The 27963-nt window shown below is 56.9% G+C and overlaps 10 protein-coding genes across 10 annotated transcripts; 3 read left to right on the top strand and 7 right to left on the bottom strand.

The window, feature by feature from the left end:
* Window position 1: 1 nt before the first annotated feature.
* P884DRAFT_269024 (uncharacterized protein) lies at window positions 2-946 on the bottom strand (the record flags this gene model as incomplete). Its single annotated transcript, XM_069442245.1, has 1 exon — window positions 2-946. One exon carries the CDS (start codon window positions 944-946, stop codon window positions 2-4), a length of 945 nt encoding a protein of 314 aa, XP_069298541.1.
* A 694-nt stretch (window positions 947-1640) lies between these two features.
* On the bottom strand, window positions 1641-3760 carry P884DRAFT_323491 (Alpha/Beta hydrolase protein; the record flags this gene model as incomplete). Its single annotated transcript, XM_069445444.1, has 4 exons — window positions 1641-2985; window positions 3066-3138; window positions 3194-3425; window positions 3509-3760. 4 exons carry the CDS (start codon window positions 3758-3760, stop codon window positions 1923-1925), a joined length of 1620 nt encoding a protein of 539 aa, XP_069298540.1. The 3' UTR covers window positions 1641-1922.
* A 275-nt stretch (window positions 3761-4035) lies between these two features.
* On the bottom strand, window positions 4036-5818 carry P884DRAFT_126098 (uncharacterized protein). Its single transcript, XM_069437181.1, has 4 exons — window positions 5399-5818; window positions 4965-5316; window positions 4720-4899; window positions 4036-4642 (listed from the first exon to the last, which is right to left on the bottom strand). The coding sequence occupies exons 1-4, from the start codon at window positions 5624-5626 to the stop codon at window positions 4311-4313; spliced, it is 1092 nt and encodes a 363-aa protein (XP_069298539.1). The 5' UTR covers window positions 5627-5818; the 3' UTR covers window positions 4036-4310.
* A 3678-nt stretch (window positions 5819-9496) lies between these two features.
* Window positions 9497-10443, bottom strand: P884DRAFT_126060 (uncharacterized protein). The gene is made up of 2 exons (XM_069437180.1): window positions 9850-10443; window positions 9497-9740 (listed from the first exon to the last, which is right to left on the bottom strand). Exons 1-2 carry the CDS (start codon window positions 10357-10359, stop codon window positions 9564-9566), a joined length of 687 nt encoding a protein of 228 aa, XP_069298538.1. The 5' UTR covers window positions 10360-10443; the 3' UTR covers window positions 9497-9563.
* A 2132-nt stretch (window positions 10444-12575) lies between these two features.
* Window positions 12576-13721, bottom strand: P884DRAFT_269021 (polysaccharide lyase family 3 protein; the record flags this gene model as incomplete). The annotated part of the gene is made up of 5 exons (XM_069442244.1): window positions 12576-12972; window positions 13089-13133; window positions 13217-13266; window positions 13348-13427; window positions 13541-13721. The coding sequence occupies 5 exons, from the start codon at window positions 13719-13721 to the stop codon at window positions 12576-12578; spliced, it is 753 nt and encodes a 250-aa protein (XP_069298537.1).
* Window positions 13722-16976: 3255 nt separating this feature from the next.
* Window positions 16977-17288, top strand: P884DRAFT_269020 (uncharacterized protein; the record flags this gene model as incomplete). Its single annotated transcript, XM_069442243.1, has 1 exon — window positions 16977-17288. The coding sequence occupies one exon, from the start codon at window positions 16977-16979 to the stop codon at window positions 17286-17288; it is 312 nt and encodes a 103-aa protein (XP_069298536.1).
* A 444-nt stretch (window positions 17289-17732) lies between these two features.
* P884DRAFT_258443 (uncharacterized protein) lies at window positions 17733-18906 on the bottom strand. The gene has a single exon (XM_069441235.1). It carries the CDS (start codon window positions 18677-18679, stop codon window positions 17936-17938), a length of 744 nt encoding a protein of 247 aa, XP_069298535.1. The 5' UTR covers window positions 18680-18906; the 3' UTR covers window positions 17733-17935.
* A 1584-nt stretch (window positions 18907-20490) lies between these two features.
* P884DRAFT_241562 (ADC synthase) lies at window positions 20491-22659 on the top strand. Its single transcript, XM_069440224.1, has 3 exons — window positions 20491-20810; window positions 20929-21011; window positions 21087-22659. Exons 1-3 carry the CDS (start codon window positions 20644-20646, stop codon window positions 22568-22570), a joined length of 1734 nt encoding a protein of 577 aa, XP_069298534.1. The 5' UTR covers window positions 20491-20643; the 3' UTR covers window positions 22571-22659.
* A 702-nt stretch (window positions 22660-23361) lies between these two features.
* P884DRAFT_298993 (glycoside hydrolase family 105 protein) lies at window positions 23362-24519 on the bottom strand (the record flags this gene model as incomplete). Its single annotated transcript, XM_069444662.1, has 1 exon — window positions 23362-24519. One exon carries the CDS (start codon window positions 24517-24519, stop codon window positions 23362-23364), a length of 1158 nt encoding a protein of 385 aa, XP_069298533.1.
* Window positions 24520-25255: 736 nt separating this feature from the next.
* Window positions 25256-27963, top strand: P884DRAFT_221979 (general substrate transporter). Its single transcript, XM_069439507.1, has 4 exons — window positions 25256-26018; window positions 26180-26973; window positions 27097-27308; window positions 27428-27963. Exons 1-4 carry the CDS (start codon window positions 25650-25652, stop codon window positions 27667-27669), a joined length of 1617 nt encoding a protein of 538 aa, XP_069298532.1. The 5' UTR covers window positions 25256-25649; the 3' UTR covers window positions 27670-27963.

The following is a 27963-nucleotide window of genomic DNA, read 5'->3' as shown; positions in this document are numbered from 1 at the left end:
CTCACTTGAACATGTACCGCGCAATGGCAGACACGCCGCCGGGGCCGAACCCGTCCGCGACCGCGCGATCCATCAGGCGCGAGATGAACTTCAGCCCCTCGCCGTCGACCCCTTCCTCCTCGGACGCCTGCAAGATGTTGCGCAGCGCGATCGCCTGCATGTTCAGCGGGTTGCCCATGTCGTCCATCCAGTTCTCCTTGTCCACCCCGTCCGCAATCAGGCCCGCGTACGGCACCAGCGCGTTGAGCACCGGCACGATGACCGAGTCCGTCGCCGGCTTGGCCGCCGCCTTGTTGTCCCCCCCCTCCCCCCTCCCCCCCCGGTCCTGGCGCTGCCGCTTTTGCTTCTTGAGCAGCGCGATCCCCGTGAAGGCGCCCGCGAACATGCCGAACATGGCCGCGAGCGCGGCCAGGTCGTACAGCGCCGCGGCGCCCGCGTCGGACGCGATGTACTGGATGGCGCCGACGGGCTTGAGCAGCTCCGCGGGGCCCCCGGCGGCGCGGAACGCGGACTCGTCCTCGCCGCTCAGGACGACCAAGGCCTCGGGCGTGCCGATCTGCTGCGGCGTCACCATGATGCCGCCGTCGAAGTACGCCGCCGCCCCGAGCCCCTTGCACCGCGCCTCGGCCTCGCGCGCCTGTCCCGGCGTGCCGTTTGTCACGTTGATGACGGTCTTGCCGGCGAGGCCGCCGGGCGAGACGGCTTCGAAGACCGCGGTATTAACGGTCTGGTAGTCGAGCAGGCAGAGGAGGATCGTGTCGCTGCGCGCGACGGCGGCGGCCACCGAGGGCTCAAAGTGCGCGCCCTGTTCGACCAGCGACTTCACCTGCGGGCGGTCGGCGGTGCGGTTCCAGATGGTGAGCTGACGGACGCCGGCCGACTTGAGGAGGGCTGAGGCGAGGGCGGCGCCCATGTTACCGATGCCGATGGAGGTGATGGTGGCCATTTTGTTTTGCCTTGTTTTGTTTTGTTTTTCGAGTTCCTGGTGGCTTGGAAGCGGTTTTATTGACTGTGTGATTCTGTGGAGAGTGATGAGGATCCTGCTCGTCTGCCGGATCGAGGGCGGCCAGAAGGACGATAGGAAAGGTGTCTCTTATACCCTTCGTGGCGAGGACTTGAATCGCGGCGGCCGTATCAGTTTGCTTCGTATGGATCTCATCTCGACCCAGTATTCGATGTTTACCTGAGCTTCTCATCGGAGATTTTTCGCGCAGTCAATACTACCAAGCCCCCCGCCTCGCCAGCCATTCCTTCTTTCAAATCCTCACGGAGAAGTAATCATACGAGCTGAGGGAGACCGGTTGAGTCACGCCGAGCGTCTATCTTTGGTCTAGGAAGTTGTACTAGACCCATGCCGCGCTATCTTCTCAATTGTCGTGAGGGGCTTGTCTCTGGTGTTGGTCGGATGATTGTGGATTCAGGGGTAATTAACAGGCGAGGTCCTTGGCGCTTAGAAATTGAAGCCAAGCTCAAAAACCGGGTAAGCATCTGCAAACTAACACGCGTCCTGGGAACCTAAGCTTATAAATCGAGAATGAGATAGGACACGAGTGCACGTGGCTACGCGATGGCCATAGAGAGCAAAGCCGGCAGGCGTCGTTGTATTATTAACATAGACGTCATAGCATAATTATAAGTTCGTCTGGAAGTTCCTGGTTATGGTCCTATGTTGACTCTGATTGGCTGAGTGATGGCTCAGAAAATGAGAGATTATCGGGGGGATTTTGTCTCGAGGTCCAAAACCTGTCGAGGCTGCCTCTGTCTTTACCGCCATTGGAATTTTGCTCCTCTTTCTCCTCGTCATCCTCTCTACCTGCTCGCCAAGTTTACACGGCATCTGCATCTTCTCTTCCGCCCTTGTCTTCCCATCCCTCCTTCCTCACTGCTCCCATAGGTCCAAATCCTGCTGTCTCCCCCGACCCTCAGCAGTCGTCATCGTAGAAGTCTCCCCTCGCCAAGCTCGCCCCAGCCCTGCCCTTCCATCCAAGCCTGATCAACGTCCGCTTCCCGGCCACATATCTCGGCCACCCCTTCTTCCCCTTCCCTTCTCCCCCTTTGCCCTTTCCCTCTCCCTTCCCCTTATGCCCCGTGTCGGCCTCGAGAGGATACCCCTCCAGCCCCCGGACCGGGTCCCTGGCAAAGGCAGCCCACGCGCCCCGCATGTACCTCCCGACGGCGTCCTCCTCCCGGGTGTTCGTAACCAAGGACTGGTCCGCATTCCCAAACAGCAGCGCCACCTCCGAGTCGTGGTAGGCCCCGCTGGGCGGGGTACGCGACAGCTCCGTGTTGGGGAACACGCCGTGCCAGCGGTAGCGCCAGGTGGGGTTGCCGGCGCGGGCGGAGCGGGCGGCGCGGCGGGCGGCGGGGCAGACGAAGGTGCGCTGGTTCTCGGCGTGCCAAAAGGCGTCGTCCTCCTCGCCGGGGAGGTCCGGCCGGGGCGGCACGAAGACGCGGAAGAGGCCGACCTCGTTGTCGGTGGTGCCGACGAGCATGGGCACGGCGGCGGTGGGGCGGCGGGAAGGGTCGGCGAAGACAAGGACGCCGTCGATGGTCGGCGAGTACGGCATCGGGGTGGGGGACTCGATCGTGTTGATGAGGGTGGCGACGATTGACTCGGCGGGGACCGACTGCATGCAGGCGAGGACGGCGGCTTGGTCGGTCGTGGAGGCGTTGCCACAGCCGAGGGCGGCGGTGGTGTTGTACCAGAGCTCGGAGGCGACCGCTGCCGGGAGCGGGGCAATGCCCTCCACGGTGCCGGACATGGGGATTAGGCCGGAGACGATGGGATCGTGCGCCCAGGCGAAGGAGTAGTGGTCGACCGAGGCGCCGCCGGCCGACTCGCCGAACAGGGTGATGCGGGAGGGGTCACCCCCGACGGCGGCGATGTTGTCCTGGACCCATTCGACTGCCATGCGCTGGTCGAGCAGGCCGAGGTTCTGGTGACCGTGAGGGTTGCCAGGAAAGCCGAAGAAGGTGACGCGATAACTGCGTTGATATTAGAGGAATTGCCAAGCGAGAGATGAAAATGAGGGGGGGGGGGAGGGAGGGAGGGGAAAGGTGCGTACTTGATCGTCACCAAGACCACATCTTCCTGGTCAGCAAAGAATTGGCCATTATACGCCGGGACGGCCGAGCTACCTGTGACTCGATTAGAATTTATTTGCATCCTATGTGCGCCGCCGCGGCAACCTACCCGAAACAAAAGATCCGCCATGGATATAGACCATAACGGGTTTGCGCTTTTCGCCGGTCTGTGGCTTGGTCCACACATTCAGGGTTAAGCAGTCCTCGCTCACCGGGATGCCGGGATTCGTGATAGTTGCGAGGATCCTGCGCCCGACCTCTGTAATTCCATAGCCGTCCATCAGCTCCTTGGGGAAGTCGGCATCGTAAGCGCTAATATTGGAGGGAAAGCATGCCGCGCCCTAAATCGTCAGCTGGAACCCTGGGCTTAAGGAGCAATAGGGGTAAAGGGGGTGTGGAAGGGGAGAAGAATGGGCCGGCTTACAAAGTTCTTGCCCACGATCTTCCTCGACCCGTTGTAGCGGACAGGAGGCTGAAATCGCAAATCTCCCACGGGTGGTAGAGCATAGGGAATGCCGAGATATTCAGACACTTCCTTGGCGACAGACGCAGCATGTCCCTCAACCGGACCGCTCGTCGTCTGCACCGTTTGTCCAACAGACCATCTTGGGGGCCGACATGTCGAGGTCGTCCCTAGCGATGGCCCGAGGGCGAGGATGAGACTTAGATGCCTCATTGGAAAATCGAGAGCGGGCTCTGCCGGTGATTGATTGAAAATGGGGGACAAAAGACTGAAAATTGGCCAGGTCCTTGGATTCTGAGTTTGCTGTTGACCACATTGGGCCGGTCGAGAGGTGAGAGACTCAGGCTCATATTTATATCCGAAACCCCTTAGGATGTTCTGTCAATGGCGTTGTTGTCATCTCAGTCCCTAAACCGCTTCTTGTGTTCATCGCCACATTGCTGATCGAGTTTGTCGGATCGAACCCGAGCGGACGCGTGGTGTAAGTGAGCCAAGCGGAGCACGACGATCCAATCCCCCGCCGCTTGCTCTTGGCTTTCGACCCACCTGTCATCCTCAAGCTCGGTCTACGAACCAAAAAATAATGATTATCCAGGCGCGCCCTACTCGTCGCGAGGGGCCCTTAGTGCGACTCGTGAGCGAGTGGTGCAAGGCGGAACCGGATGATATCTCCTCGCGTGCAATTAACCGAGATTGAATCGAAGAATAGCCTTGAAGCGCGCTGGAAAATGGAAATAAGGTATCATTAGTTTTTCTTTTGCCGTTACACCCTTCCATCATATGTTTTGAGATCATCATCGGAGCGCTGTGGCCTCGAGGCGTGAATGGTGCGGCCTCCTGGGCCGACACACACTTGCAGTAGTTCCTCATTCACTTCCAATCGGTTGTGCGCCCTGCTACCTCTCTTGCTATTATTATTCCAGGTCCGTATTGGCGCCAAATTGCTGTCGCGCCCTCCCGACGGCGAGCTGATACGAACCGCACTTGAGCCTCTCTTGACACTGACAACTAGTACGCGAAACATTGGAATAGCCTGGGCGATGATGGTAACGCCCGGCTCGAGAAAGTTGAAGATGGACATGAAGACCATGAAATCTGCCGCCAATAGTTGGTTAGTTTCTTGCCCCGCTATCATTTCGGCACGGCTCAATAATCTGATGAGGGCAACATACGATAATCGTTGTCGATGTCCCTGAACTGGAAGAAGGCGCGGAAGATGACGATGATGCCGGTTATGGCGCCGAGGCTCATGGCCAGTGTCAGACCGACCTTTTCCCGAGTCTCGAGCAGCAGCGTCCGGATGATGAACCAGGGAAACAGGGCAAGCAATACATCGATGACGCCGCCGTACACTACGCAACACCATCAGCCCCTCACCCTCGCTACCCGACCGGCTCACCCAAGCAGAGCGACGTACCAATCGTCGTGCCGCCGAGATATCGGAGATCTCTGAGCTTATAACAGAGGGTATGCTCGGGCCGCAGGAAGGCTCGGGGGTCTTCGCAAGCGGGGATCCAGATGGACATCATGCCCGGGACGAGGATCAAATTGGCCGTGACAATGACGAAGGCGAGGAAGGCGAGGAGATAGCGGTTCCGGACGATGCGACACAGGGTGATGGCAAAGGCGATCTTGGTCCAGGCGGTTGCGAGCGTGGTCATCGAGGTCGCCGTGTTTTGGAAGAGGAAGAAGCGGCGCTTGTCATCATCGGTGGCATAGCCAGACGAAATCGTGCGGCTCATCAGGGCGGCCGCGACCAGCAGGATGGCCTGTCCCTCGAGGGAATAAAAATACGAATCAAGAATTAGAGACTCGTTCCCGAAACCTTTCTTCTGCCACTCCACACTTCACCTCCGTGCCAGCTCCGGCCAGCCATACCCATGATAGAGAGAGCACATAGTCGTCCCACCACAGCTTCGAGAATCGGTGTCGGCACCACAGGCGGACGGCGAGGAAGGCGCCGGAGGCAGACGTCAAGACCCAGATGGCGACATTGGTCTGCGAGAAGATGGCGGAATCCCCATTGTCGTCATCTTGGGCGGCGGTTGTGGTGGTTGCTTCGCGCCCGACGCTGTTCATGATCGAGGCGGGTTCATGGTTGGAGCCGAAGCCTAGAACGGACCCGACAGACTGGAGAACCAGGCAACGACAGCGGGAAGCGAGGCGGGAATGCAGCAGGCGGGCGGCGGGAAAATATGAAATCAATTTACCCAAGTACTACCGCGGCCGGGGCCTGCAGCCACATGGCGGACAGGGTTGTGCGGAGTTTTGAGCCTATTTCCCGGGCGATGGTTCTCTCATGCAGGAGTGTGTTCCTCTTTTGTTAGGCGCCATTGGGCGGCTGGTCTGGGGTGGGATCAGCACTGATCCTTGTGAACATCACGTGTGAAAGTCCCTGTTGTGGGGATAGGCTGGCGAGAAGAGTGGTGTTGTGACAGTGGCGAATAACCGCTCTGGTTTACGCAGCGTAATAACTAGCCCTAGTTCGGTGAACAGTGTGCGGTACATATTGCGGGTTGGGGAGTAGACTGCACTGCTTTGTATGGTATCGCGTGCTTGTATGTGTATTACATACGCACATATAATGCCTATAGAGTAACTACTGTGTAGTGTTCGCTGCCGCTGCAGCGCGGTGACTTGTTCACCGGTGTGGCGCTAGTTACGCAAGCCCATCGCCCAACACGGTCGCGTAGCCCAATCAAGTGAGGAAGCCTGACCATGTCGCCAGAAATTTGAAATTGCCTGTGGGGCATGGCCAGAGCCTGTCTCGCTCTCTGTCTTTGAACGCGGCTCGCAGCACAAGTTCCGATCATTCTGGACTTGGTTGATGAGTCAGTTGTGAGCTCATTCCTTTACAATGGCGGGTTACAATGGCGGGTAGAAGGTGAACAAGTTGATCTGTACCATACGCCATGAACCGGGAAGCCGTTAATGAGACGAACCGTGCCTCCGTGCCTCTTGCCAAAGGTACCTAATTTGTGTGATCTCAACAGGGTTATGGAAAAGCTGGGGGTGCACAGACCGCATTCAACGAGGTAGATTTCCACACTTTCCTCTGAAGGTGCGAAGCGCGCTGCCCTTATTACGTAACGCCTACCAGTGCTTGGGAAAGTACGTAGGTAGGTACAAGTCCGTACATACACCACAATCATGGACGGATAACTAGTTATCTTGGATTCCGATCACTACCCTATACATGCTCGACACTGCAGCCCCAAAGAGCGTGGGGCAACGAGGATGGCCGGGAATGCATGTGTCTGCGCCGGGAGGAGAGCGTTTACGTTCCATTTGGTAACGATGACTCCGCATGTTCAAAATTGACATGAAATGCGATTCTACAAGTGCGCAGTGTGGAACAACGGCGATGATGAAGAATGCTATGCAATCGACCCTCCCAGAGCTTCTAACGTTAGTTGATGGCCGGATCCCGTGCCTTCCATGGGAAAGACGAAGACGACTGTCTACACTACGCGGTCCACCCAGGTAAGACGTACATACATACCTTACGTACTGTGTACTACACAGTAATCCATAGCGTGTAACGTTAACTATGTACCATGCTATTATAGCGCCCCCCACCTGCCAGTGCCCACCAACGAAGCTGATATCCAGGCGTTAGCCGTGGCGTGAGCTCGAAACTCTTCCCCTCGCTGCATCCCTGTTCGATCCTGGCCCCGCTTTCCCCATCTCCCCGGATTTTCCATTTCGGCAGGATTCCCGTGCCAATAACTAGCGGAACTTTCTGCGACTTTGCACAAAATGGGTCCATGCGCATTTGGCTGTGCGACCCGGGCTTGGTGCCGACCCCGAACGTCCCGATCCTCTGTCAAGTGAGTTGGTCGGTCTCGGCATTTTTTTTGGTATGGGTGGTCCGACAGTTGCAGTAACACATCAGGGGAACGGGGGACTTTGGGCAAAGGTTGCGTTCGTGGATGCCATTTTGCAATACCCTCAACATAGATGAACTGCAAAGCAATCGATGTGGTAACAGAGCATCAGCAAAACAAACTGGCAGAGATTTCTGGGGCCTGGGGTTGAACATCGCGCTCATTTCTGCATCCCGGCAGCAAGAGCAAATCCTACTTGGTGATTAACTAGCTCTCGAGGATCAGAGTTACGCATCAAATCCTGGTCTCTCAGCTCGGGACGCCGCGCCGAATTGTATGTGCTCTAGTTATCCGTACATACGGAGTAGTCGTGTTTACACCACTGAAACGGACCAGGGGCGACCTGCGCTTCATTGGCTGCACCTGGACGCTAGAAGCGAGCGTTTGAAGCCTTACTAGTCACCGCCGCCATCCTACCCGGTAGCCAAGTCACAACAAGCGCGGGCCGTCCAATCTGGCATGGATGTCGTGGCAATTAAGAAAACTTGGCCTGGCCCGCCCCCGGTCAAATCTTCCACTACTCCGATGCATACAGCTAAAAAGCTGAAGCTACACGTTGAAAGATAAACTTATGAACTTGGATTTTCACAAAAATAACTTGTCGTTCGGAGGTAGTTACCTTCGGTCAGGGACTTGGTCCATATGCTGGGTCATCTCGCTGGAAAAGCAAAGCCCCCCCGCGATTGGAGCGGAAGGAGAGTTAGTTGGTGGGACCTTGGGGGTAGAAGGACCCTCCCGCCTTCCAACTTTGTCTCGGGGATCTTCGCTTCTGTTGCTGCCAACGAAGCCTAGAACGCGGAGGGGAAGTCTGTTTCCTCGGAGGTGTTCGGATCACTGCGCTCTTGACACTGGCTATTTGCCGACGGTGTCCGACTTGCGCATAGCTGCAGCAGGGGGGCTCCGAATGGGCAACACTTCTGCATGCACCCCGCATTTTACCATCTTGGAGCCGGTGTCTCGAGAGCAAATCAAACAAACACCCGTGGGACGGCATTGCCGAGTAATTATATTCTGCGGAATACATACGCACCGGGTCGGCAGCCACAACATTAACCACGCATCATACATGCATCTTAATTGCTTGACAACCTCATATGGCGTGGCATTGGACGCACCTCTGACTGGTCGTTGAGAGCCGGTCTCGTTGTGTGTGCTCCTCTGAGCCGAAGGTCGCTGATTGGGCCGCATGAACCATCAGAGAGACAGAACTTGGCGTCCCCCTCCCCCCCCCCTTTTTCAAGACTGATATCGACCCGGGACATGAACGTTGCTGACACACCTCTTCTCACATTGCATTGTACGGGTCACATTAATTACACACCGGCTTCTCTGGAGACATCGGGACAAGTGCCAATCGACGAGATGCCGTCATCAAAAGATCATTTGGCACGTACTTGTCATCCGTCTAGGGCAACGGAAGGCGGTTGCAAAAGTACGCCTTATTATCTGCTCACGGAAGCAGAGAATGCTGGACTTCCTCAAAGAAAAGACTTTTGATGAGGAGGGTCGGTTAGTCCTCAATTCACTTTCAGCAGCCTTGTTCTTATCAACCAGCCTAGACTATACTAATTAGCACTGCGTTCTCACGGTGCTAATTAGTCTCTGTAACGACTTTTGAAAGCGCACCCGGACGAGGCCGGCGTCGTCTATTACAGCTGCCACATCGAATCTGGAACACTGGGCGTCAAGTATTTCGAGAAGCCCGAGGTACCTCACCTTTCACGCAGTTACACATATTGCCCTGTCTGAGACCACGCAGAGCTTGAACTGGTTCATCCTCAAACATGCAAACTCACCATTGTTCCGCCCGGGCTCTAATCTACCGTACCGGCTATGCACCGGCCGGACAGATGGATGCAATAAGCAAGGGAAACGTTACGCCCGCGACGACCGCGCCGATCCGGCCACGGTGTATCAATGCCCCGAGGTGTGTAAAAAGGCAGGAATACTCCGCTTGTTGGACGACTGTCGCATGCGGTTGATCCTTCTGGTGTAGCAAGTGTATCATTTTCGCACCCACGCCGAGTACCAAGTTGGTCTGGCCTCGCTGGTGCTTATTAGTAGTGCACATAGTTCCCAATGGTCAGATCGATATATTATTAAGTGCCAGCCTGTCTGCCTGGCTACCCTTAAGAGTTAAGACCGACGAAGCTTTGTGCCTGTGAACCCCGTCGATCGTACAACGTGACGGCACCGAAGCTGGCCTCGCTCGTCCGCCGTAATGGATCTGCCCACACCAGCCTCTGACCAGACGCGGTCTGCGCCTCGGCCACGGTCGGATCGAATGTGCATTGCCGGTTCCAGATCTGCGGCAAAAAACAAGAACGCGAGTTAGCAGGAGGACAAGACGGGACCCTCGTATGAGAGTACATGCACAACGCATGTATGTATGTAGGTACAAACCCAATGTCTTACCGGATAATGGAAGGCAATCGGCGGAGCTCGCGTCGCCGGTGAAGACGGGATTTGGCTAACTTCCACCCCCAACTGCTTCTCTTTCTCACTGTACCGCCGAACGTCGTGCTCATCGCCCCCGACGAGGGTGCTGTTTCGCGACACCTCTGTCAGCATGACCCCATTCTCACCACTGGAGGCTTTGTTTTTCGTCTTCCACTCGATACAACACCCTTGCCGCCTCTTCCCCCTCCTTCCCCGAGGCCGCTCGGTCTGCGCGGCTGCATCTCCACCTTCGCCTCCCCTCGGAAGCAGCCCAGCCGGGCAGAAACACAAGGAGCAGGAGCAGTCCCTCCGTCCCTTCTCCGCGCTGCCCCGCATTTCCCTCTCCGTTCGAGAGCTTGATACATCCTTCCCATAATCACCGGCATTCTGGCTGCAGCAGAACGCGTCACACTGTCCCGGGCAATCGACATGCTTCCTCCCGTCACCGCCTTCGACATGATAGAAACATAACAACCTCCGCAACATGGCCGGACGAACGTGCCGCTTTCAAGAACCGGGGGGGGCGCGGTTGGTTGCCTGATGTTGCAGCACGAATGTATGGAGGGAGAGGGGGAGAGGAAGGTATTATGTAATTATAATCTGAAGAGAGAATACGATTCGAGTTATTTCTGAGCCTAATGTGGTCGGTCAGATACACATCTCTCGCAATTCGAATTAGCGGGCGGATCACGGCGACTCGACCAACCCACCTTCATGGGGAAAACCTGCTTAACGCAACCGCCCGTCTGGAGTTGCTGGGATCGAAGGGATCCTTATCCAGGGATCACAATGCTGGCCGACGAAGTCGAAAGGCAGAGAGGACAACAATTCATCGCCTGCGGCCCACCCAAACGCAGAAGCAGCACAGCGAGGAGGCTCATCAGGGTGCCAGGACCCTTGCCTCATGGAAGCGCCCGGGGATCATTTTTTTTAGTAGGTTGAAGCATCTCGGGAACGGGATGATAAACCCCGCAGATAATAATTAGCCCGCCGCGAGTGCGGCCCCGATCGAGGCGTCCAAGCTTGGAGGGCATGTCCTGATGAGACGGTATGCAATGGGACGGTGAGATGCGGCGCAGCCAAACGCCCTAATTTTATTGCGGCGCCATCTGTTTGTTTGTATGTATGTATGTACATACAGACGTTTCACGGCGCCCGCTAAACTTGTCTTTACTCATCGTGTTCGTGCCCCGCTCTCGCTTGGCCCGAATGCCGCTGCAACCTCCGGTTCGGCCACTCATGTTTGCCGCTCCATTCCCTTCCCCCTCCCTCCTACCCCGGCGATGCGGGCGGCAAGGTAGGGCTGAGCCGCATTCTATCCAGGGATCGCATGTTTCGGACGCTTGTGATGAGGGTGCATCATCACCGGAATGTCGCGGTTCTGTCGCGGCGGTGGTAAGCACCTGCCCCGCGCGGGAAAGCGCCGTTGTGGAAGTGTGGGAGCAGAAAAAATAGGAAGTAAAACTGGTGAAGGTGCCGCCACTCTGTCTGCCTCCCTTACGGACTACGTCAGGTAACATACTTGGTACAGAACAGACATGCGCCTCAAACATCGGGCGTGGACACCCCTGAGCTACGCCGCTCTCTGAAGGGGATGTAGCCAACCGAGGGGCCACCTACGCCAAAGCAAGAGAGCCCGCACCCTTGGGCGGGTAACGTGGGCGCACCTGTCAGCATTTGAAGTTGAAAACGACCCCAGGATTACTAATTAGTGGCGTGCTGTGCTGTTCGGCAACAACATCCCGCAGGCCCCAGCCCAGAGCGCCTTCCTCGGAGGTGACTCCGCACACATTTCACGGACCAGACAACCTAAATTATCCTAGGCGTTTTATTAAAAAGGTTGGGAGGTGCCTTAGTTGTTCTGCGGTCGGCACCCACCCAGGCTTGTGCACTCCGTACCTACATAAGATACCTATCATTTAATAATTATGGCTCCGCCCATGGCAGCTGTCGAACGCCCCCTTCTCGACCTTGACCTGAGAGACAGCAAAACGGTAGCCCGCTTCGTCACTCTCTTTCTACCGTTTCCGTTTCTTCTCCACCACCTTGTCCGGTTCGCTTTGTCCCACTGGGCTCGTCCTATGCCCAAGAGGAATCTGTGTCTCGCGGAGGCCGAGTCTCGAGCTTCATATGCTCTGTAGCCTTCTTTTTCTTTTCCGCCCCCGGACCTTCCTTTTTGTTTATTTCCCTTTCTTTCTGTATTATTTCGTCCCCTCTTTCCAAGTTCCTAAGCAATTCGTCAAGTATTTGATCCGCCAGTCTCGATGCCGGTTGTGCAGTGCACACCGCATCAACTCTCTGAGCAACAAACGTCCGGAGAGCCACCTGAGGCACAACTGTCAGTCTTCACGAAGGCCTGGAGCACACATGATAATGTTGCGATATACCTGAAGATTGTTCCGTGTAACGTCATGGAGGGGGCGAGGTGGAAGTTGTGCGGGAACGGAGACTCGTGCGTGTGCTGGACGCGGAGCGATGGTGACATGGGAAGCAAAGAAGGGCAAGGTAATTAATCCGTAGTCGAGCGGAGTACTTCTGGATTCAATCCAACTAGGGACTTAAATCTCAACAATATGTGACTTAGGAATGTATGTGCAACCAAGAAATCAACTATGTACATTGCAGCCCGGCACTGCCCGTGGCCAGCATACCAGGCTTTCCTCAAGAAATGGTTATAAACACGGCCAGTTGTGGCCAGTGATTTAGCAGCTCTTGGACAGGTTGGTGACGGTGCAGAACTGGCCGTCGGGACCGCTGCCGATCTTGGTGGGCTCCTTGCCGCTGTTGTTGCCGGTGAAGCGGTCGCAGCTCTTGCCGTCGTCCTGGCAGCTGTTGGAGATCTTGCAGGTGTCGCCGTAGTTGGTGTTGATGCCGCAGAGGACGCCGCCGTCGACGGCGACGACGTTGTCGATGACGATGTGCCGCGCCCCACCGTTGTCCTTGCAGTTGCCGCAGCTGCGCGCCACCTTGCCGTAGTCGCTCGCGAAGAAGTCGCTGATCTCCACCGTGCCGAACCCGTTGAACTGCACAATCTTGTCGTCGGCGTGGAAGGCGCCGCCGCCGATGATCCGGGACGTGCCGCTCGACTGCTTGAGGGTGCTGCACAGAGAGAGAGAGAAGAGAGTATGTTAGTAGCTTGCCGGGATACGAGGATGATATACTTCCTTGCTCTTGGCCGTGAGAGCCAGGAAGCTAATAGGGGGGATGACACGTACATAGCGTCTTCGCAGACATCTTGGAACCAGACGTTGATCAGGGTGCTGTCACACATGAGATTAGTTTCTAGAAATTGCTGTTTGATCGGAGACTGGCTTCGCCGCAGTGGTTAATAATTAATACTTACCAAGTGCCCCTGCAATGGACACCCTCCGCCTGGTTGGGACCAATGATGACCTGCGGGCATGGTTAGCTATTACCTTCTTTCTAGACATGTAATCATTCTAAACTCAAAGAAAAAAAGAAAAAAAAACATACGTTGGAGAGAGTGGCACCGTCCTCGAGAATGAACATGGCGTCATCCTCACCCGTCTCCGTCTGCTCAGCACAGACTCTCGCTGCTGGACGTCAGCCATCTGCACACACCCCCCTTTCTTCTTCTTTCCTTCTTCTTCTCTTTCCCCACGGCCACCGCGGCGCGGCGAGGCAGTGAGGAAACGTGCGCACGTACGGGAGCGATCAAAGTTCAGCATCTTGCCGTCGAACGTCTGCCCGGCTTTGACGGTGATGGGTGCCGACGTGGCTGTGGCGCCCGCGCTGGCCGGCAGCGTGGTCGTGACTCCGGCGCGGGCCACAAGGGGCACCTTGGCGAAGACGGCCGGGAGCAGGGCGAGGAAGGCGTAGCGATGCATCGTTGGATGTTGGATGGTTGAAGTGGATGTGTGAATGCGATGGTCTGTTTGAGCGAATAATTAATTAATTAGGCAATCTGGGATGGTTGTTGACTCAAGTTGTCTGTTGATGGACCGAGTTGGTTCGCGTCAAGAGTCTGAGGTCGAGTCCATCCTTTTTATCCCTTCCTTGGAGGTGCTTGATATTTCACTTGGCGCTCGTGTTCTGTCGTTGCGAGGACCCAGCGTCCAACGGTTGTTCCCGCTATGATCGACGCGCCTACGGTAACCGATGCTCTCGACAGCACTCCTTTTTCTCCACCACTCATGTCTGATGTTTCATCTTTTCTCGGCGGCTGGAGGTCTGTCTTCCGTGTCTACCGGGGCCTCGAAAGGGTAATTACGTACATACAAAGGATGTATGTACGTACAGTACACAATTACGTGAATGCGCTTTTGCATATAATGCATGTTCCTGTCTACTTCCACCTTTAGTGTAATTACGGTGTTGTTTATGTGATTCAATCCAAGCACATGCAGCGCCGGCAAACCAAATAACAATCCTGTCTTCTTTCTTCTTCCTCTCAACCTTGGTTGTCGTCAATCTATTTACTTGTAACGCTAGCTTTCTCGGTGGAGCGAATGGCGCACACTAATCCGTACATACCTCTATGTCTATGGATGGTGCGTGATTGTTTTTCCGGGGCTTACACCCCAGCTTCGAGATGCAACACCATGACCGATGCGGAATGTGAACCGATCTGGTGGACGGAGAATCATCCGAGATTCAAAATGCCACCAATCAAGCGAACCAAGATCTCACGTGCAGAACGGCACCCGAGGGAAGGGATGGCGTTGTTTGCGCCGAAGAGTGTAAGCGAGCTAGCATCGCCCCCTTGTTTTCTCCTTAATATCCCAAAGCCGTTCTGGCTGACGACTTCTTGGATCTGCTCAATTCAGGTATCATAGATCCCGGCTTTTTTTTCTGCAAGACATTGTCATACTCGACGGTTGCTCGGATTGATGGCATAACCCGATCCTTTTTCCCTTCCAAAGCAAAGATGACTATAAGATTTGGGGGCTGAACAGCCTTGGGCTCTTCTAGCCAAGGCTCTTCCAAGCTTACATCTCCCGAGTCGCTTTGTGAATGCCCGGTCCAACAGTGCACCAAGCCCGCAATACGAGCATTTGCTCCGAGACTCTGGAGGAGTTGATTGGCAGTTTTATTGAATTCTGCCCGCAGGGCCTTCGTAGACGTAGTACTTGGTGTAGGTACAGTATGCGTATTCAAAGCGAGTAAGTTGTGCTTAATTACTTATTCACCCATCTCAGAACCGCGTGCCCATTCCGGCCTCGGGGGGTCGCCATGCAAACACTGGTGTGCCACAACGGCCGAGTATAGTTATCGGGGACCCGCACTCTTGCCAGGCTACGATGAAGCGGAACGGCCTGGAAGCGGAAACCCTGTATCGCTAGTGGGGCTCATCGGCTATTGATCTAGACTTCCATCTCCGTGGGAGGGTGCCCGAGGGGCATGCGTTTCTCATTTGATGTTCCCCATCTTGAGATCGTTACGAGAGCACCAACCGGCCCTGTTTTCGAAAGAAGCAACCGAATTTGATGGGAAGGTTGTGGCTCTCGAGGTTGGGGCCCAGGTGTGCAGTGGGAACAAGCAACTCAAATCCTGATAAACGAGGGATAAGTACTCACAAGTATGCAGATATCTTTGCGCCTCGGAGGCGATGGTATAATAAATGAACTGATGGCAAATCAGAACCCGCCACAATTTGATAATTAGTAATTATCCCACCAAGCTTCAAGCCAAGAGAAAGATGGTAAGGGTTCATTCGTATAATTAAACAACAGCCAAAGCACGTTCAGTTGCTGTTCTCCACTATCAACCCGAGAATAGCGACGGCTACATCCGCATGCGCCTCCAGCACTCCCTGGAAATTTCTGGTCTTCCACAGCCTCTCCACGCGGCAGGCGGGATAACAAAGAAGCAGCTGCCTCGGCTTCTCTGGGGCGAACTGGTCATAGCAGCATCGCAACAGGATGACAAAGTCCTCCTCCGTGACCCTGGGGGCCATCAGCGTCTTACCGAGGAGAGAGAAGGAGAGGCGCATTAGCCGAGATATTTGGTAACAGTCGGCAAAATGTAGACGCGACCCCGACACCTACTGGATATTCACCACTCCGGCGGCACTTCGGCCCCTATACGAATCGACGCGGAAGTCCTTCCTCGGCTACAGCGGCCTTGACTTTCCACCGCAGCTTGGACCGCTGGATCCTTGTTAGATTGAGCCACGATATTGCAGGCTTAGGAAAGGATTTAACTCTGACATGAGAATATGCATAGACATAATCGTCCTTCACGGGATTGAAGTCTATGAAAAACGATAGCTCTGTGACGTTTGCTGCGCTATATCTCCCGGTGTACGCATACTCAACGAAGGTAGAGAAGGTGTCCTCTTCGACTTCATTGAGCTCAGCATGGCCGTCTCAGGCCTCCTTGAAATTGGTGTCGTTGACAAGGGTATTCAGCACAGGAGACTGAGCCTCGACAAGCGCGGCCCTGTAGCCAGGTATAAGAAGAGGGTAGGTATAAAGGGGGCTCTACCTATAAAGCCAGGGCCTACAAAGCCTTATCTAATCTAACCTTACATGAAAGACACATCCACGGACACGTACTGCATCAGGGAGCCACTGACATGACCGAATCTCAGAAGACTTCAACTATTATTGAGTAACTAATTATCTACAGGTCTCGGATCGCAAAACAGGATCAAGGATAGACAATCCGTTGCTGAATCTGGCTACACTGGCACACCTGTTTACCTGCCCACTGCCTCCAATACTACACCACCCATCACGCCAGCCCCCTTAAGCAAGCCTATCTGCTTCCAAAATGGCTTTGTATATAATTACAATTACATGACTCACTTGGTCAAGTTTCGAACTTTTATTACTTGTAATAAGGGGGTGCCAGCCTAAGGGCGTATAAACCGAAGACACGGCCAGCCCTCCGCTTCATATTCGTTCCTGCTCAGTTCTGCCCAGGGTGAAGATTTCGCACGCCGAACCAGGAAGAAGCTCTGAGGAGAAACACTAATTAAGAGTGGTTTCCCGAGCCTTCGCACACCGAATCATTGCCAGACCTCTCCAAGACCGGATCACACCAGCATCGGCCTCAACGGGCAGCAGCCATGGCTCCCGTGTTTCCCTTACCCTATTTCTTCTCTCCCGCCCGGGCCCCTCCTCCAAACCGCCGCCGAGATGCTCCATCCGACCCGCACCCTCCCGCACCTCCTTAACCAGCTCCAGTCTCAGACCATTCCAGATGGCGGCACCATCACGGTCATGTCCAACAGCGACGACTCGTCGGACCCTGATTCGGCCAAGACCCTCTCGGGCGGCACCATCGCCGGCATCGTGATCGGTTCCATCGCCGGCTTCCTGCTGCTCGCCTGGATCATCCGCTCCTGCACCAACCGAGGCGGTGCCCGGCAGTCCCTGGTACGGCGGCGTCCGCGGCAGGTACGCGCCCCGCCACCCCCGCGGCCGCAGCCCCGGGCCCGGCCCCGGTAGTGGTGGTGGTGCTGGTGGCCATGCGTGCGAGTACGAGGAGGGGTGGATATGACTATGACTACGACCGGGGCGGCCATTCCTGCTCCCACTCCCGCCATCGCCATCATCGTCACCACCACCACAGCCACCACCATTCGGACATCAGGTCGAGGGGGGCCAGCATGGTGGAGGCGGTACCGGTGCAGGAGATTGCGCCTGTCGTGGTGAGGAGCGGGAGTAGAAGGAGGAGCCGGAGCAGGGGGTATTATGGGTGATTGGGAGAAAAGCGAAGCGCGTAGGAGTTGAAAGGAGGAGGAACAGAAGAAGGGGACGGGGCCGTTCGGAGGGGGAAAGAACGAGATGTTTGGCACCCGCAGGCATTGAATGAATCGGGTGGTTCAAAATGGCTGGAATGGTCACGGGAGGAGGAACCAGGGGGAGGAAGAAGAAAGAGGAAACGAAGTGGCTGACGAGAGTGAGGATTGTACGATTGACGATGTCTATCATGATATATACCCTTAATCTCCTACCTGCAGGAAATGTAACCCGACCAAGCAGCCACGAACCAAATGGACTTAACTATACTCCCTCTTATCGGAGAGGGGGAACTTCAGAACTGCTGGCGCGTCATGACCTCCTCCTCCTCCTCCTCCTCCTCCTCCCCCCCTTCATCGCCTCTTAGCCATGAGGAGGACGGTGCCCCATACGACGTCGACCTCGATCTGCTTCCAGTCATCCCCCCTGGCCTGCCACTCGGGCACGGCCGCGATCATCTCGTCGAACATGAGATCGATAATATCCCCCTCGCCGCCTTCGGCCCGGCTCTTCTTGTCCGGGTGGGCCGCTTGCCAGCCGTGAAAGGCACTGAAGGTGCGGAGGTAGCCCTGGAGCTGGCCGAGCGTGAGCATCTTGCGCAGCCAGAGGGCCTCCTCGGGGGCGCCGGCGACCGCGTCGGCCCGCGTCCGGTCCGGGTCCCAGGCGATGCGCGTGACGCGGTCCCAGTCGGCCGCGGGGGGCACGATGGCACGGTACGAGCCGCGGAGGATCTCGCGCCCGGGCATCTCCCAGAAGCGCGCCATGCTCTCCCACCCGGGCACCGGCTCGGCCTCGCCGTAGGTGAAGCGCTCGTAAACGGGCGTCGTGGCCGGGTGCCCGACGATGACGTGGTCCTTGTAACCCCAGAAGGCTAGCGTGCCGCCGCTGCGGACCACGCGCGCCAGCTCGGGCCAGGCACGCGCGTAGTCGAACCAGTGCGCCGCCTGGCCCGCCACCGCGCAGTCAACCGACCCGTCCGCCAGGAAGGACAGGTCCTCGGCCCCGCCCTGCCGGAACGTGATCCGGCTGCTGCTGCCGCCGCCGCCGCCGCCGCCGCCGCCGTCCGACGACGTCAGCCGCCGCGCCTGCTCCACCATGCCCGCCGAAGGGTCTACCCCGACGACCGAGGAGAAGTGCGGCCCCAGCGCCCGCGCCACCACCCCGTGCCCGCACCCGAGGTCGAGCAGGGTCCCCGACGGGCTCCCGCTCGCCGGCTGGCCCTGGCTCCGCCCCTGATGATGGAAGGCGAGCACGCGGTTGAACAGCACGGGCGGATAGGACGGCCGGAAGGCCGCGTAGCCGGCCGAGGAGAAGGTGGCCCGGCTGCCATCAGTGGGTTATTTAATTAGTCGGAGCAGACTTTTTGAGACTTCATTTTGGAAGAATACTCAAGCTGCCCGCTTAGGCAAGACCTCTCGGGTCATTAATAATAGCCAGGGTTCTCACTCACCCAAAGATCGACATGGTAATTAATTATCGAAAAGGCCGGAGGCTTCAAGAAGCACCTCGAGGTGGTAAAAAAGTAAAGAATCTGTCAAAGGGTAACCCGGTATAGATGGCGACGGGCTCTCTGACGATGCCCAGTGTGCCCTGTCGCCCTACGACCTTGAGAGGGACGGGGATTTGGGCGGAATGGTATATTGCGCCTGTTGAGGCGATTGCGGAGGATTGTTGCCGGCTATATCCGCTGGCTCGGTGCTCGGAGATATGCGGGTGCCGGTGTTCATATTTCTTTCGCTTCGGGTTTAGATTCAAATGCGGTGCTCCGAGTTCGCCCTAACCACCGGCGTCCCAGGGCACGTCAGCATGTCCATGGAATGAGCATACAGCACCCATTCGCCATAATTATTTAGCAGCCTGAGGGAGGTCTGGTTGTAAAAATCAAGATAGTTCGATGTCTGGTCAAATCGTGGGTTCCTGTAAGCCGACCCTGGCCACAAAGAGGGCTCCACCCACAAACCCAGGACCCGCAAAGCCTTATCTTATCTAACCTTACATGAAAGACGCATCCACGGACACATACTGCATCACAGCCTCTGCCGCGATGTTGATCCTTCGCGACGCTCCAAATATTTTGCGATAGTGCATTTTCGCGCAATCTAGACGTAGAAAGGAGAGTAAGAAAGCTGTCAAGGGTGATCGTAACCCTGAGCCTCCGAAGCGTGGTTGTTTCGGTCTGATCATTGAGCTTCACCCGAGCTCACAAATAATTAACCAAAACGCTCCATAGAGGCGAGTCTACAAGCATGAGAAATCGTGGGCTTTCACGGTCTCAACACCAGAGGTGAAAATCAAGTCACACAAGTTCACAGTGAGATTTCTGTATTTCATGAAAAAGAAAGACCACATTACCAAGCCTTTGCAAAGAATAATTAATTATGTAAATCACGCATCGGAGCAGGGTGCTAGGCGGATTTTTACGACGCCCCAGATATCACCTCGTCTAACAATCGTCCCGCTACATATAGAACTATGAAACAAGCACTGCCAAGGAGAGCCAAGAAAGATCAGAGCCCATGGATCGAGCCGCAGCTGGCATCATGATGTGCCCGATTTAACGCCGGTTCCTGGACTCATCGCAATCAGGAAGCTGATAAGCGTTTGGAGTGTACGGATTAGTTACTTGGTATTGCCACCAGCTGGGCCATGCCTTCCACCATGCAGACGGAATTAATCTGGTCTCGTCCGTCTCAGTTATGCCAGGAGAGCAATGACAGCCCCTCCACGATGCAGCTCACGAGCCTTGACTCGTTCACTTGCGTCGTTGAAGATCGTGGTCCCAATATAGGGTTAGGGTTGGCCCGGAGGGTGGTCAGCACTTGGAGATCCTCTGAGCCCCACCTCATGAGTCACCCGAGGTCGGAGAGTCTGGCAATCGACGACTCGACTCAGCGGAGCAAGCAGAAAAATCAAACGTTCGGTTCTCGAACCCGCAGGTGCAGTTGCTGCCCCGGATCGCGCGCCGAAACAACAGAAAGACACCAGGATCAACCTCCGCACCCCGGCAACCGGGAGCCCCAATTCTGTTTCCATCAACCATCGATCGGCGATTGGCGGCCCAATGGCTACACGAACGAAGCTTGACATCCGGCCAACACTGGCTGATGCCCAGGCCGTTTATGAACAGGCCAGCTCAGCGTCACCAAAGCCGACACTGCTCCCCGTCTGCATCACCGTCCCATCCGACCTGCTGACTCCGTCAGCCACCTACCTGAAGTTGTCAAACGGGTAAGGAAGCAATGGTTTTTTTTTTATGATTATGATTTGTCTGGGCCGATTGAATTTGAATTTGTTTTGATTCCTATCGATAACTCCACCGCGGGGCATTGAGACTGATCTGCCGCAGCGCCACAGCCGAGTACTCGTTCCTGCTCGAGAGCGCCACAGGGAGCACTGAGACAGTCGGGCGATACAGTTTCATCGGAGCCAGTAAGGCAGCCATCCAGAAATAAAACAATTCCCCCCCCCCTCCAATATGCGAACCTCGGCTGATCATCTCGGCAGACCCAAGGAAAGTGATAGCCACGGGCCCTGGCTACGAAGATGTCGGTGACCCGTTGCGCGCGCTCGAGGCTCAGCTCGGCGAGGACAGAGTGATCAGCATCCCATCGCTCAAGCTACCCAGCCTGACTGGGGGCGCCGTCGGCTACATCTCGTACGATTGCATCAAGTACTTTGAGCCCAAGACGGCCCGCCCGCTCAAGGACAACCTGCACATCCCGGAGGCCCTGTTTATGCTCTTCGACACCATCTTGGCCTTTGACCACTTCTTCCAGGCCCTCACCATCATCACTCACATGCGCCTCCCCGAGGACCCCTCCGGCTTCCAGTCCGCTTACGACGATGCCTGCGCCACCATCCGCGAGACCCTCGACGTCATTCACCGACCCGAGACCCCTCTCCCGCCTCAGAACCCGCCCGACCCGTCCACGCCCCAGCAGTACTCGTCCAACGTGGGCCGCCACGGATACGAGTCCTTCGTCACCGCCCTCAAGTCGCACATTGTCAAGGGCGACATCATCCAGGCCGTGCCCTCCCAGCGCTTCTCCCGCGGTACCTCCCTCCACCCCTTCAACATCTACCGCACCCTGCGGACCCTCAACCCGTCCCCGTACCTCTTCTTCCTGTCGTGCTCCGACTTCCACATCGTCGGCGCCTCGCCGGAATGCCTCATGAAGACGGACGGGTACGCGCCGCTCCCCGTGGACGAGCGGTTCGCGTACTCGGCGGCCGAGCAGGCGCGCTCGCGGCCGCGCATCGTAAACCACGCGATCGCGGGCACCATCCGGCGGGGGCTCAACCCGGCCGAGGACGACGAGCTGGCGGCCGAGCTGCAGGCCAGCACCAAGGATCGGGCCGAGCACGTCATGCTGGTGGACCTGGCGCGCAACGACGTCAACCGGGTCTGCCACCCGTCCACCGTCAAGGTCGACCGCCTGATGCGCATCGACCGCTTCAGCCACGTGCAGCACCTGACCAGCGAGGTCTCGGGCCTGCTGCGGCCCGAGTGCACCCGCTGGGACGCCATGCGCAGCATCTTCCCCGCCGGCACCGTCTCGGGCGCGCCCAAGATCAGGGCCATGGAGCTCATCTACGACCTGGAGCAGGAGAAGCGCGGCATCTACGCCGGCGCCGCCGGCTGGTTCGCCTACGACGTCGTCCGCGTCCAGACGGACAAGCAGACGGGCGCCGTCCGCGTCGCCGTGGACGAGGGCCAGATGGACACGTGCATCGCCATCCGCACCATGCTGGTCAAGGACGGGGTCGCCTACCTGCAGGCCGGCGGCGGCATCGTCTTTGACAGCGAGAAGACGGAGGAGTGGATGGAGACCATGAACAAGCTGGCCGCCAACCTGCGCTGTATCGAGCTGGCCGAGCAGTACTACGGCGCCGGCGCGGGCACCAAGTCGGTCCAGGACATCATCGACGAGGAGAGGCGAAAGGGCGACGAGTTATATCGTCTCCAGACCACGAGCGCGGGTGCGTGAGAGAGAGCAAAGAGAGACCGGGATGTAAATAAATAACCTAGTCAACCCCAAGGCGGGTTGGAGTGCCCACCAGGTGATTGATATTGCACCATGTCTGACTGTGAACCATACTGAAACGTGTGTTGCTTTTCAAGAACTCCTCCGTTCTCTCGCATCCCGGCAGTCAGCGAGAAGCTGTGACCGTGAATGAATTGCATCGCACATGCACGCTGCTCTGTCCTGCAACCCTTTCCTTGGTTTATCCCTTCAGTTCAGCCAGTGAGAGAATCCGATCTTGACCTCCCGCTAATAGTTCTCGCCAAAGTTAACACCGCTAGAGTCGTGGCCCGTATGCACGTCTTCACCAGAGAGGAGGGACCCTAATTATCTATCGATAATAATCCGTAATTAATGGAACTCAACCCCCTCCCCTCCATCCCTCTCCCCCCACCATCACCGTCCGCATTAGCGAGTTCCGGGACGGCTGGGGACCTCGGACTAGGTCAAGAGTCCGAAGGATCTTCTTCGCCGATCAGGCAATGACTCTCCGTTGTTACACCACCCTCTGCAGCACCGGTCGACGGAGTGGGAAAAAAAAAAATCAATGGGCGGCCTGGGCATCGCTGGGCAACGCTGGGCAGGCACAAGCGTGCTGTCGTATCTTCAGGACCAATGTCTTTTTTGGTTGCGAAAGGGTCAAGAGGAGATGAGAGAGAGAGAAAGAAAGGGAGGGACAGAGAGAGAGAGAGAGAGACCAAAGGGGTTGGTTGATGATTAATTAGTTGATTGATTTTATTGATTGATCATGTCCTTCAGATAAATCTCCTCGAGAACTCGACCAGCGCCATGATGGCCATGGCCTGCCCGTAGGGCATGCTGGTGACGGGGATGTCCTTGTAGTGCTGCAGGTCGCGGCCCATGCCGGTGCCGAAGGAGGTGTTGAGCAGCTCGCCGTCGGCGCTGACGTTGGCCAGGACGGCGCGGACGGCGCGGATCGCCATGTCGTCGAACTCGCCGGCCCCCGGGGGCAGGTCCCGCCGCCGCCGGCCCTTGAGCACGCCGAAGGCGAACCCGGCCGTCGCGCTCGCCTCCGGGTACGACCCTTCCGACTCGGGCACGTCCAGCAGCGTCCGCCACAGGCCCGTCGTCGGATCCTGCAGCGGCCGCAGCGCCTCGCACTGCGCCCGCAGCGTGCTCCGCAGAAACGCCTCGAGCGCCACGTCGTTGCTGCTACCGGCGGCGCCCTCGCGCAGCAGTTCGAGGAACTCGGGAATGGCGATGGTCAGCCAGCTGTTGCCGCGGGCCCACCGGGCCTCGGCAAAGTTGTGGCCGCCCGGGCGGCCGTCCTCGTGGAACTGCCAGCCGTGGAAGAAGAGGCCGGTCTTGGGGTCGAACAGGTACTGGACGTGGAGGAGGAACTGGCGGCGGGCCTCGTCGACGTAGTGGGGGCGGCGGAGGACGAAGCCGATCTTGGCGAGGGGCAGGACGGTCATCATGAGCGTGTCGTCCCACAGCTGGTCGCGGTTCTCCTCGAGGTAGGTGATGTGCTGCATGCCGCCGTGGCGGGTGCGCTCCAGGTCGTGGTAGGCCCACTCGGCCCACGCGTCGAGCCAGGGCAGGTAGGTCGGGTTGCCCGTCCGCTCGTAGACGCAGGCGAGGGTGAGCATGGCGGCCATGGTGTTGATGTTCTTGGTGGTGCCGCCGGCGGCGAAGCGGGCGGCGAACCAGTCCTCGATGATGGCCAGGTAGCGCGGCTCGTTGGTCAGCTGGTAGTACTGCCAGATCCCGTACAGCCCGATGCCGTGCGTCCACTCCCAGTCCTGCCACCCCTTGGTGTCGATGACGCGCCCGTCCGGCAGCGTCAGCAGGAACTCGCCCGTCTTGTCCCGGATGTTGACCATGGCCGAGATGAGCAGCTCGATCTTGGCGTGCACCTCTTGCGAGGTGATGCCGGCGTACGTGGTTGGCATGGCGGGCTGGCGGAGGAAGACGGGAAGGAATCGAGGAAGGCCAACCGACGGAAGGGTTAATTATGCTGCACCTCCTTAATTTTTTTTTATTTCTTTTCCTCCTTTTTTTTCTTTTTTCTTTCTCCGCTTTTTTCCTCTCTCTATTCTCTTTTTCCTTTTCCCTAATGGCAGTCGCTTCTAATTCTTCCCCTCTTTGATAAACCTGACGAGAGCAGTCGCGTAATCGTTGAGCAATGTAAATAAAATAGTGTTCCTCTAGTCGGAGGGGTGACACGGTTGGTGGCGCTCAAAGTAGGATAGCTTGCCGATGCTCTCTCCCTTGTCCAAGTGCAGTCGCTTAACTGGCTGCTGTTAGTTACTGCTTCTGTTAACTGCTTGTTGCTCGCTGCCGGTCTAGGGTGTAACGCCCCCTTTAACGGCTTTGCACCTGGTTCTTGGCTGCTGCTTAGTGGAGAATGGGGCCAACCAACCAGAACCCCTCAATGGCAGCAGTGGGTTTGCCGTGGCTCTCGGTGTCACATTCCGCCGAGTGCATCCCAGTGCAGCCCTGCTGGTTCGGTTGAGCAGACAGCGAGTTACACGACATGAACGGTTCAAGGGAGGGGAAGGGGTCTGCGTGCCCGGTTGGGGGAGATGCTCGAATCCTGGCGAGTTCCCAGGTGGGCCGCTCCTTCCCACCCCCGAATCCCCGCCCACTTGCCGACTATTGCTCGATTCCTTGCAACTCAGGTGCTAACTCGATTGTTGGGTGGCCAAAGGGCATGCGGTGAGCTCGGGGTAGCTCGGGCGAGATGCGGAGGCGAGCAAACCGACGACCGGGATCCCATCTTGGTCCGTGTCTCTGTTCTTGCGGAGAAACCCCAGGAATTGCTGGACTAGTTTTTTTTCTTACTTCCTTCTTCCCCGTGGGGTTGAAATCCGGGGTAATACTATTATTTGGTGCGTGTTAAAAAGGACGGGAGGATCACCGAGCAACGTGGCCGACGATCGATCCCAATTTCTCGCTCGTCTGTCCCCGAAGTGCATGCATGAGTGAGAAGGAGGAGGGTTCTTGCATTCATTTCCATCTCTCCCTTCATTACCATACTACGAGATAACGGAATCACGCGTCAATCTCCATCCTACGCATCATGGCTTCGTCGGGCAACAGCGACCGCGATGCCGTCGATCAGTCCCATGTCGGCGCCGCTGCTGCGGGCGACGACCAAAAAGTTGATCCCTACAAGGACGTCGTCGAGGCCGAGCGGGCGCCGTCGCCCGAGCTCGAGAAGCGGCTGAGGCCCGACTACTCGAAGATGGACAAGGAACTGGCCCAGTACGTCTCGGACACGCGCATCGACATCTCGGAGGAGGAGAACAACCGGCTCCGCCGCCTCGTGGACAAGCGCGTCCTCGTCATCATGATTACCACCTACTTCCTGCAGGCCATCGACAAGGGCACCATGAGCTTTGCCTCCATCATGGGCATCATCGAGGACACTGGCCTCCACGGTCAACAAGTGCGTGACACTTCTTTCACTCTCGTTTTCCTTTTTTTATTTTTTATCTTTTTATTTATTTTTTTCCACTTTTCTTCTTTCACTTTTCTGTTCTTCATTTCTTCCTCTTTTCCTTTTTTTTTCAAGCTATCCGCTGACGCTTCTATCTTGATCAATATTAGTATCAATGGCTCACCACATGTATCTACATCACCATCCTGATCGTCGAGTACCCGCAAAACTGGCTCATCGCGCGCGTGCCCATCGCCAAGTACCTCTCCTTCTCCATCATGGCATGGGGCGCGGTGCTAGCCTGCACGGCTGCCTGCACCTCCTTCGCCGGCCTGGTGACGGTACGGACGCTGCTTGGCCTGTTCGAGTCGGTCTGCCAGCCCGCATTCGTCGTGCTGTCGTCGACGTGGTACCGGCGCGAGGAGCAGGCGGCGCGCGTGACGTACTGGTACATGATGAACGGCGCCCAGCAGATCGTCGGCGGCCTGCTGGCCTACTGCTTCTCCCTCATCCGCACCGGCCCGCTCAAGTCGTGGCAGTGGCTCTTCATGTCCTACGGCATCGTCTCCGTCATCTACGGCGCCTTTGTCGGATGGTGGATGCCCGACTCGCCCATGCGCGCAAAGTGCTTCACCGAGGAGGACAAGCGCCTCATGGTCGAGCGCGTCCGCGCCAACCAGACCGGCGTCCAGAACCGCCAGTGGAAGAAGCACCAGTTCTGGGAGGGCATCCTCGACCCCCAGGCCTGGGGCTACGCCCTCATCCAGCTGTGCACCACCCTCCCGACCAGCGGCCTCGGCAGCTTCCAGGGCCTCATCATCAAGTCCTTTGGATTCTCCGTCCTGCAGACCCAGCTGCTCGCCATGGTCCTCGGCGCCTACATCATCATCGTCCTGCTCAGCTCCTCCTGGCTCGTCAAGAAGACCAACCAGAACCTGCTGGTCATGCTGGGCTTTGTCATTCCGTACGTCATCCCCACTCCTCCCTTCGCTCTTCTCCCTGGTCCCTTCCCCCCTTTTCTTTTCTCCCTCTCCGGTGGGCACCTTTGGTTGGTTTTGCTAACGCGGACTCCGCCCAAAAACAAAAGGTCCTTCATCGGCACCATCTGCCTCATGACGGTCCCCATCGAGACCCTGGGCCAGAAGGTCGGCCTGGTCATCTGCTACTACATCACGCTGTCCTTCTGGTCCGCCCAGACGCTGGCCCTGTCCATGCTGTCGCGCAACGTGGCCGGACAGACCAAGAAGAGCGTGGCCGTGGCGCTCAACTTTATCATCTGGTCCACCGGCAACGCCATCGGTATGTTCCCAACGAACATTTATTTCTTTTCCTGCTAATCTCTCCTCCCCGTTCTCTCTTCTCTCTTCTCCTCCTTCCCGATGTTTCGCTGGTGGCTAATCAAACAAAACAATCCACAGGCCCCCAGGTCTTCCTCGACTGGGACAAGCCGAGGTACTTTATCGCCTTCGCTACCCACCTGGGCTGCTACACTCTGCTGGTCATCGTCATCCTCGGCCTCCGCTTCTACCTCAAGTACCAGAACAAGAAGCGCGACGAGCTGGCCGCGTCCGGCGCTGCCGAGGCCAAGGACGAGAACCTCGTGCACGCGTTCGAGGACCTGACGGACAAGGAGAACCCCAACTTCCGCTACGTGTACTAGAGGTACTTCTTAAGGAGGAAAAGGGGGGGGGGGGTGCTAGGGACATGTCACCTCTTGTTATTACCTATGTTGTTGTTGTTCTTTTAATACCTTGTTTTACCTTGCTTCATCTTGCCGGACACGCTGCGAGCTCTTCTGGAGGGTTTTCCTCGGGTACTTGCTTCAAGAATGTTCCAAAGGTCACATAATAATCACCAAAGGTTGTAAAGCCTGGTTGAAAGGGGGGCCACGGCTCCTTTTTGCGATCATCGATTGTCCGTTTATCCTATCTTACCGCCAATGCGTACCATGCAC

This window comes from Thermothelomyces heterothallicus (assembly GCF_042370625.1).
Source record: "Thermothelomyces heterothallicus CBS 202.75 unplaced genomic scaffold P884_scaffold_8, whole genome shotgun sequence".
Classification (NCBI taxonomy): domain Eukaryota; kingdom Fungi; phylum Ascomycota; class Sordariomycetes; order Sordariales; family Chaetomiaceae; genus Thermothelomyces; species Thermothelomyces heterothallicus.
This window is presented reverse-complemented; position numbering and strand designations above follow the sequence as displayed.

What these genes read in the sequence shown, in the direction of transcription:
- P884DRAFT_221979 (XM_069439507.1), top strand. Translation starts at nt 25,650, where the DNA reads ATGGCTTCGTCGGGCAACAGCGACCGCGATGCCGTCGATCAGTCCCAT. An exon ending in CTGGCCTCCACGGTCAACAA is followed by an intron (nt 26,019 to 26,179) that starts GTGCGTGACACT and finishes GATCAATATTAG; the next exon opens with TATCAATGGCTCACCACATG. An exon ending in GTCCACCGGCAACGCCATCG is followed by an intron (nt 27,309 to 27,427) that starts GTATGTTCCCAA and finishes AACAATCCACAG; the next exon opens with GCCCCCAGGTCTTCCTCGAC.
- P884DRAFT_241562 (XM_069440224.1), top strand. Translation starts at nt 20,644, where the DNA reads ATGGCTACACGAACGAAGCTTGACATCCGGCCAACACTGGCTGATGCC. An exon ending in TACCTGAAGTTGTCAAACGG is followed by an intron (nt 20,811 to 20,928) that starts GTAAGGAAGCAA and finishes GATCTGCCGCAG; the next exon opens with CGCCACAGCCGAGTACTCGT. An exon ending in ATACAGTTTCATCGGAGCCA is followed by an intron (nt 21,012 to 21,086) that starts GTAAGGCAGCCA and finishes TCATCTCGGCAG; the next exon opens with ACCCAAGGAAAGTGATAGCC.
- P884DRAFT_126060 (XM_069437180.1), bottom strand. Translation starts at nt 10,359, where the DNA reads ATGTTGCGGAGGTTGTTATGTTTCTATCATGTCGAAGGCGGTGACGGG. An exon ending in CGATTGCCTTCCATTATCCG is followed by an intron (nt 9,741 to 9,849) that starts GTAAGACATTGG and finishes TTTTTGCCGCAG; the next exon opens with ATCTGGAACCGGCAATGCAC.
- P884DRAFT_126098 (XM_069437181.1), bottom strand. Translation starts at nt 5,626, where the DNA reads ATGAACAGCGTCGGGCGCGAAGCAACCACCACAACCGCCGCCCAAGAT. An exon ending in TGGCCGGAGCTGGCACGGAG is followed by an intron (nt 5,317 to 5,398) that starts GTGAAGTGTGGA and finishes CTCGAGGGACAG; the next exon opens with GCCATCCTGCTGGTCGCGGC. An exon ending in GGACATCGACAACGATTATC is followed by an intron (nt 4,643 to 4,719) that starts GTATGTTGCCCT and finishes TATTGGCGGCAG; the next exon opens with ATTTCATGGTCTTCATGTCC.
- P884DRAFT_258443 (XM_069441235.1), bottom strand. Translation starts at nt 18,679, where the DNA reads ATGGTGGAGCAGGCGCGGCGGCTGACGTCGTCGGACGGCGGCGGCGGC.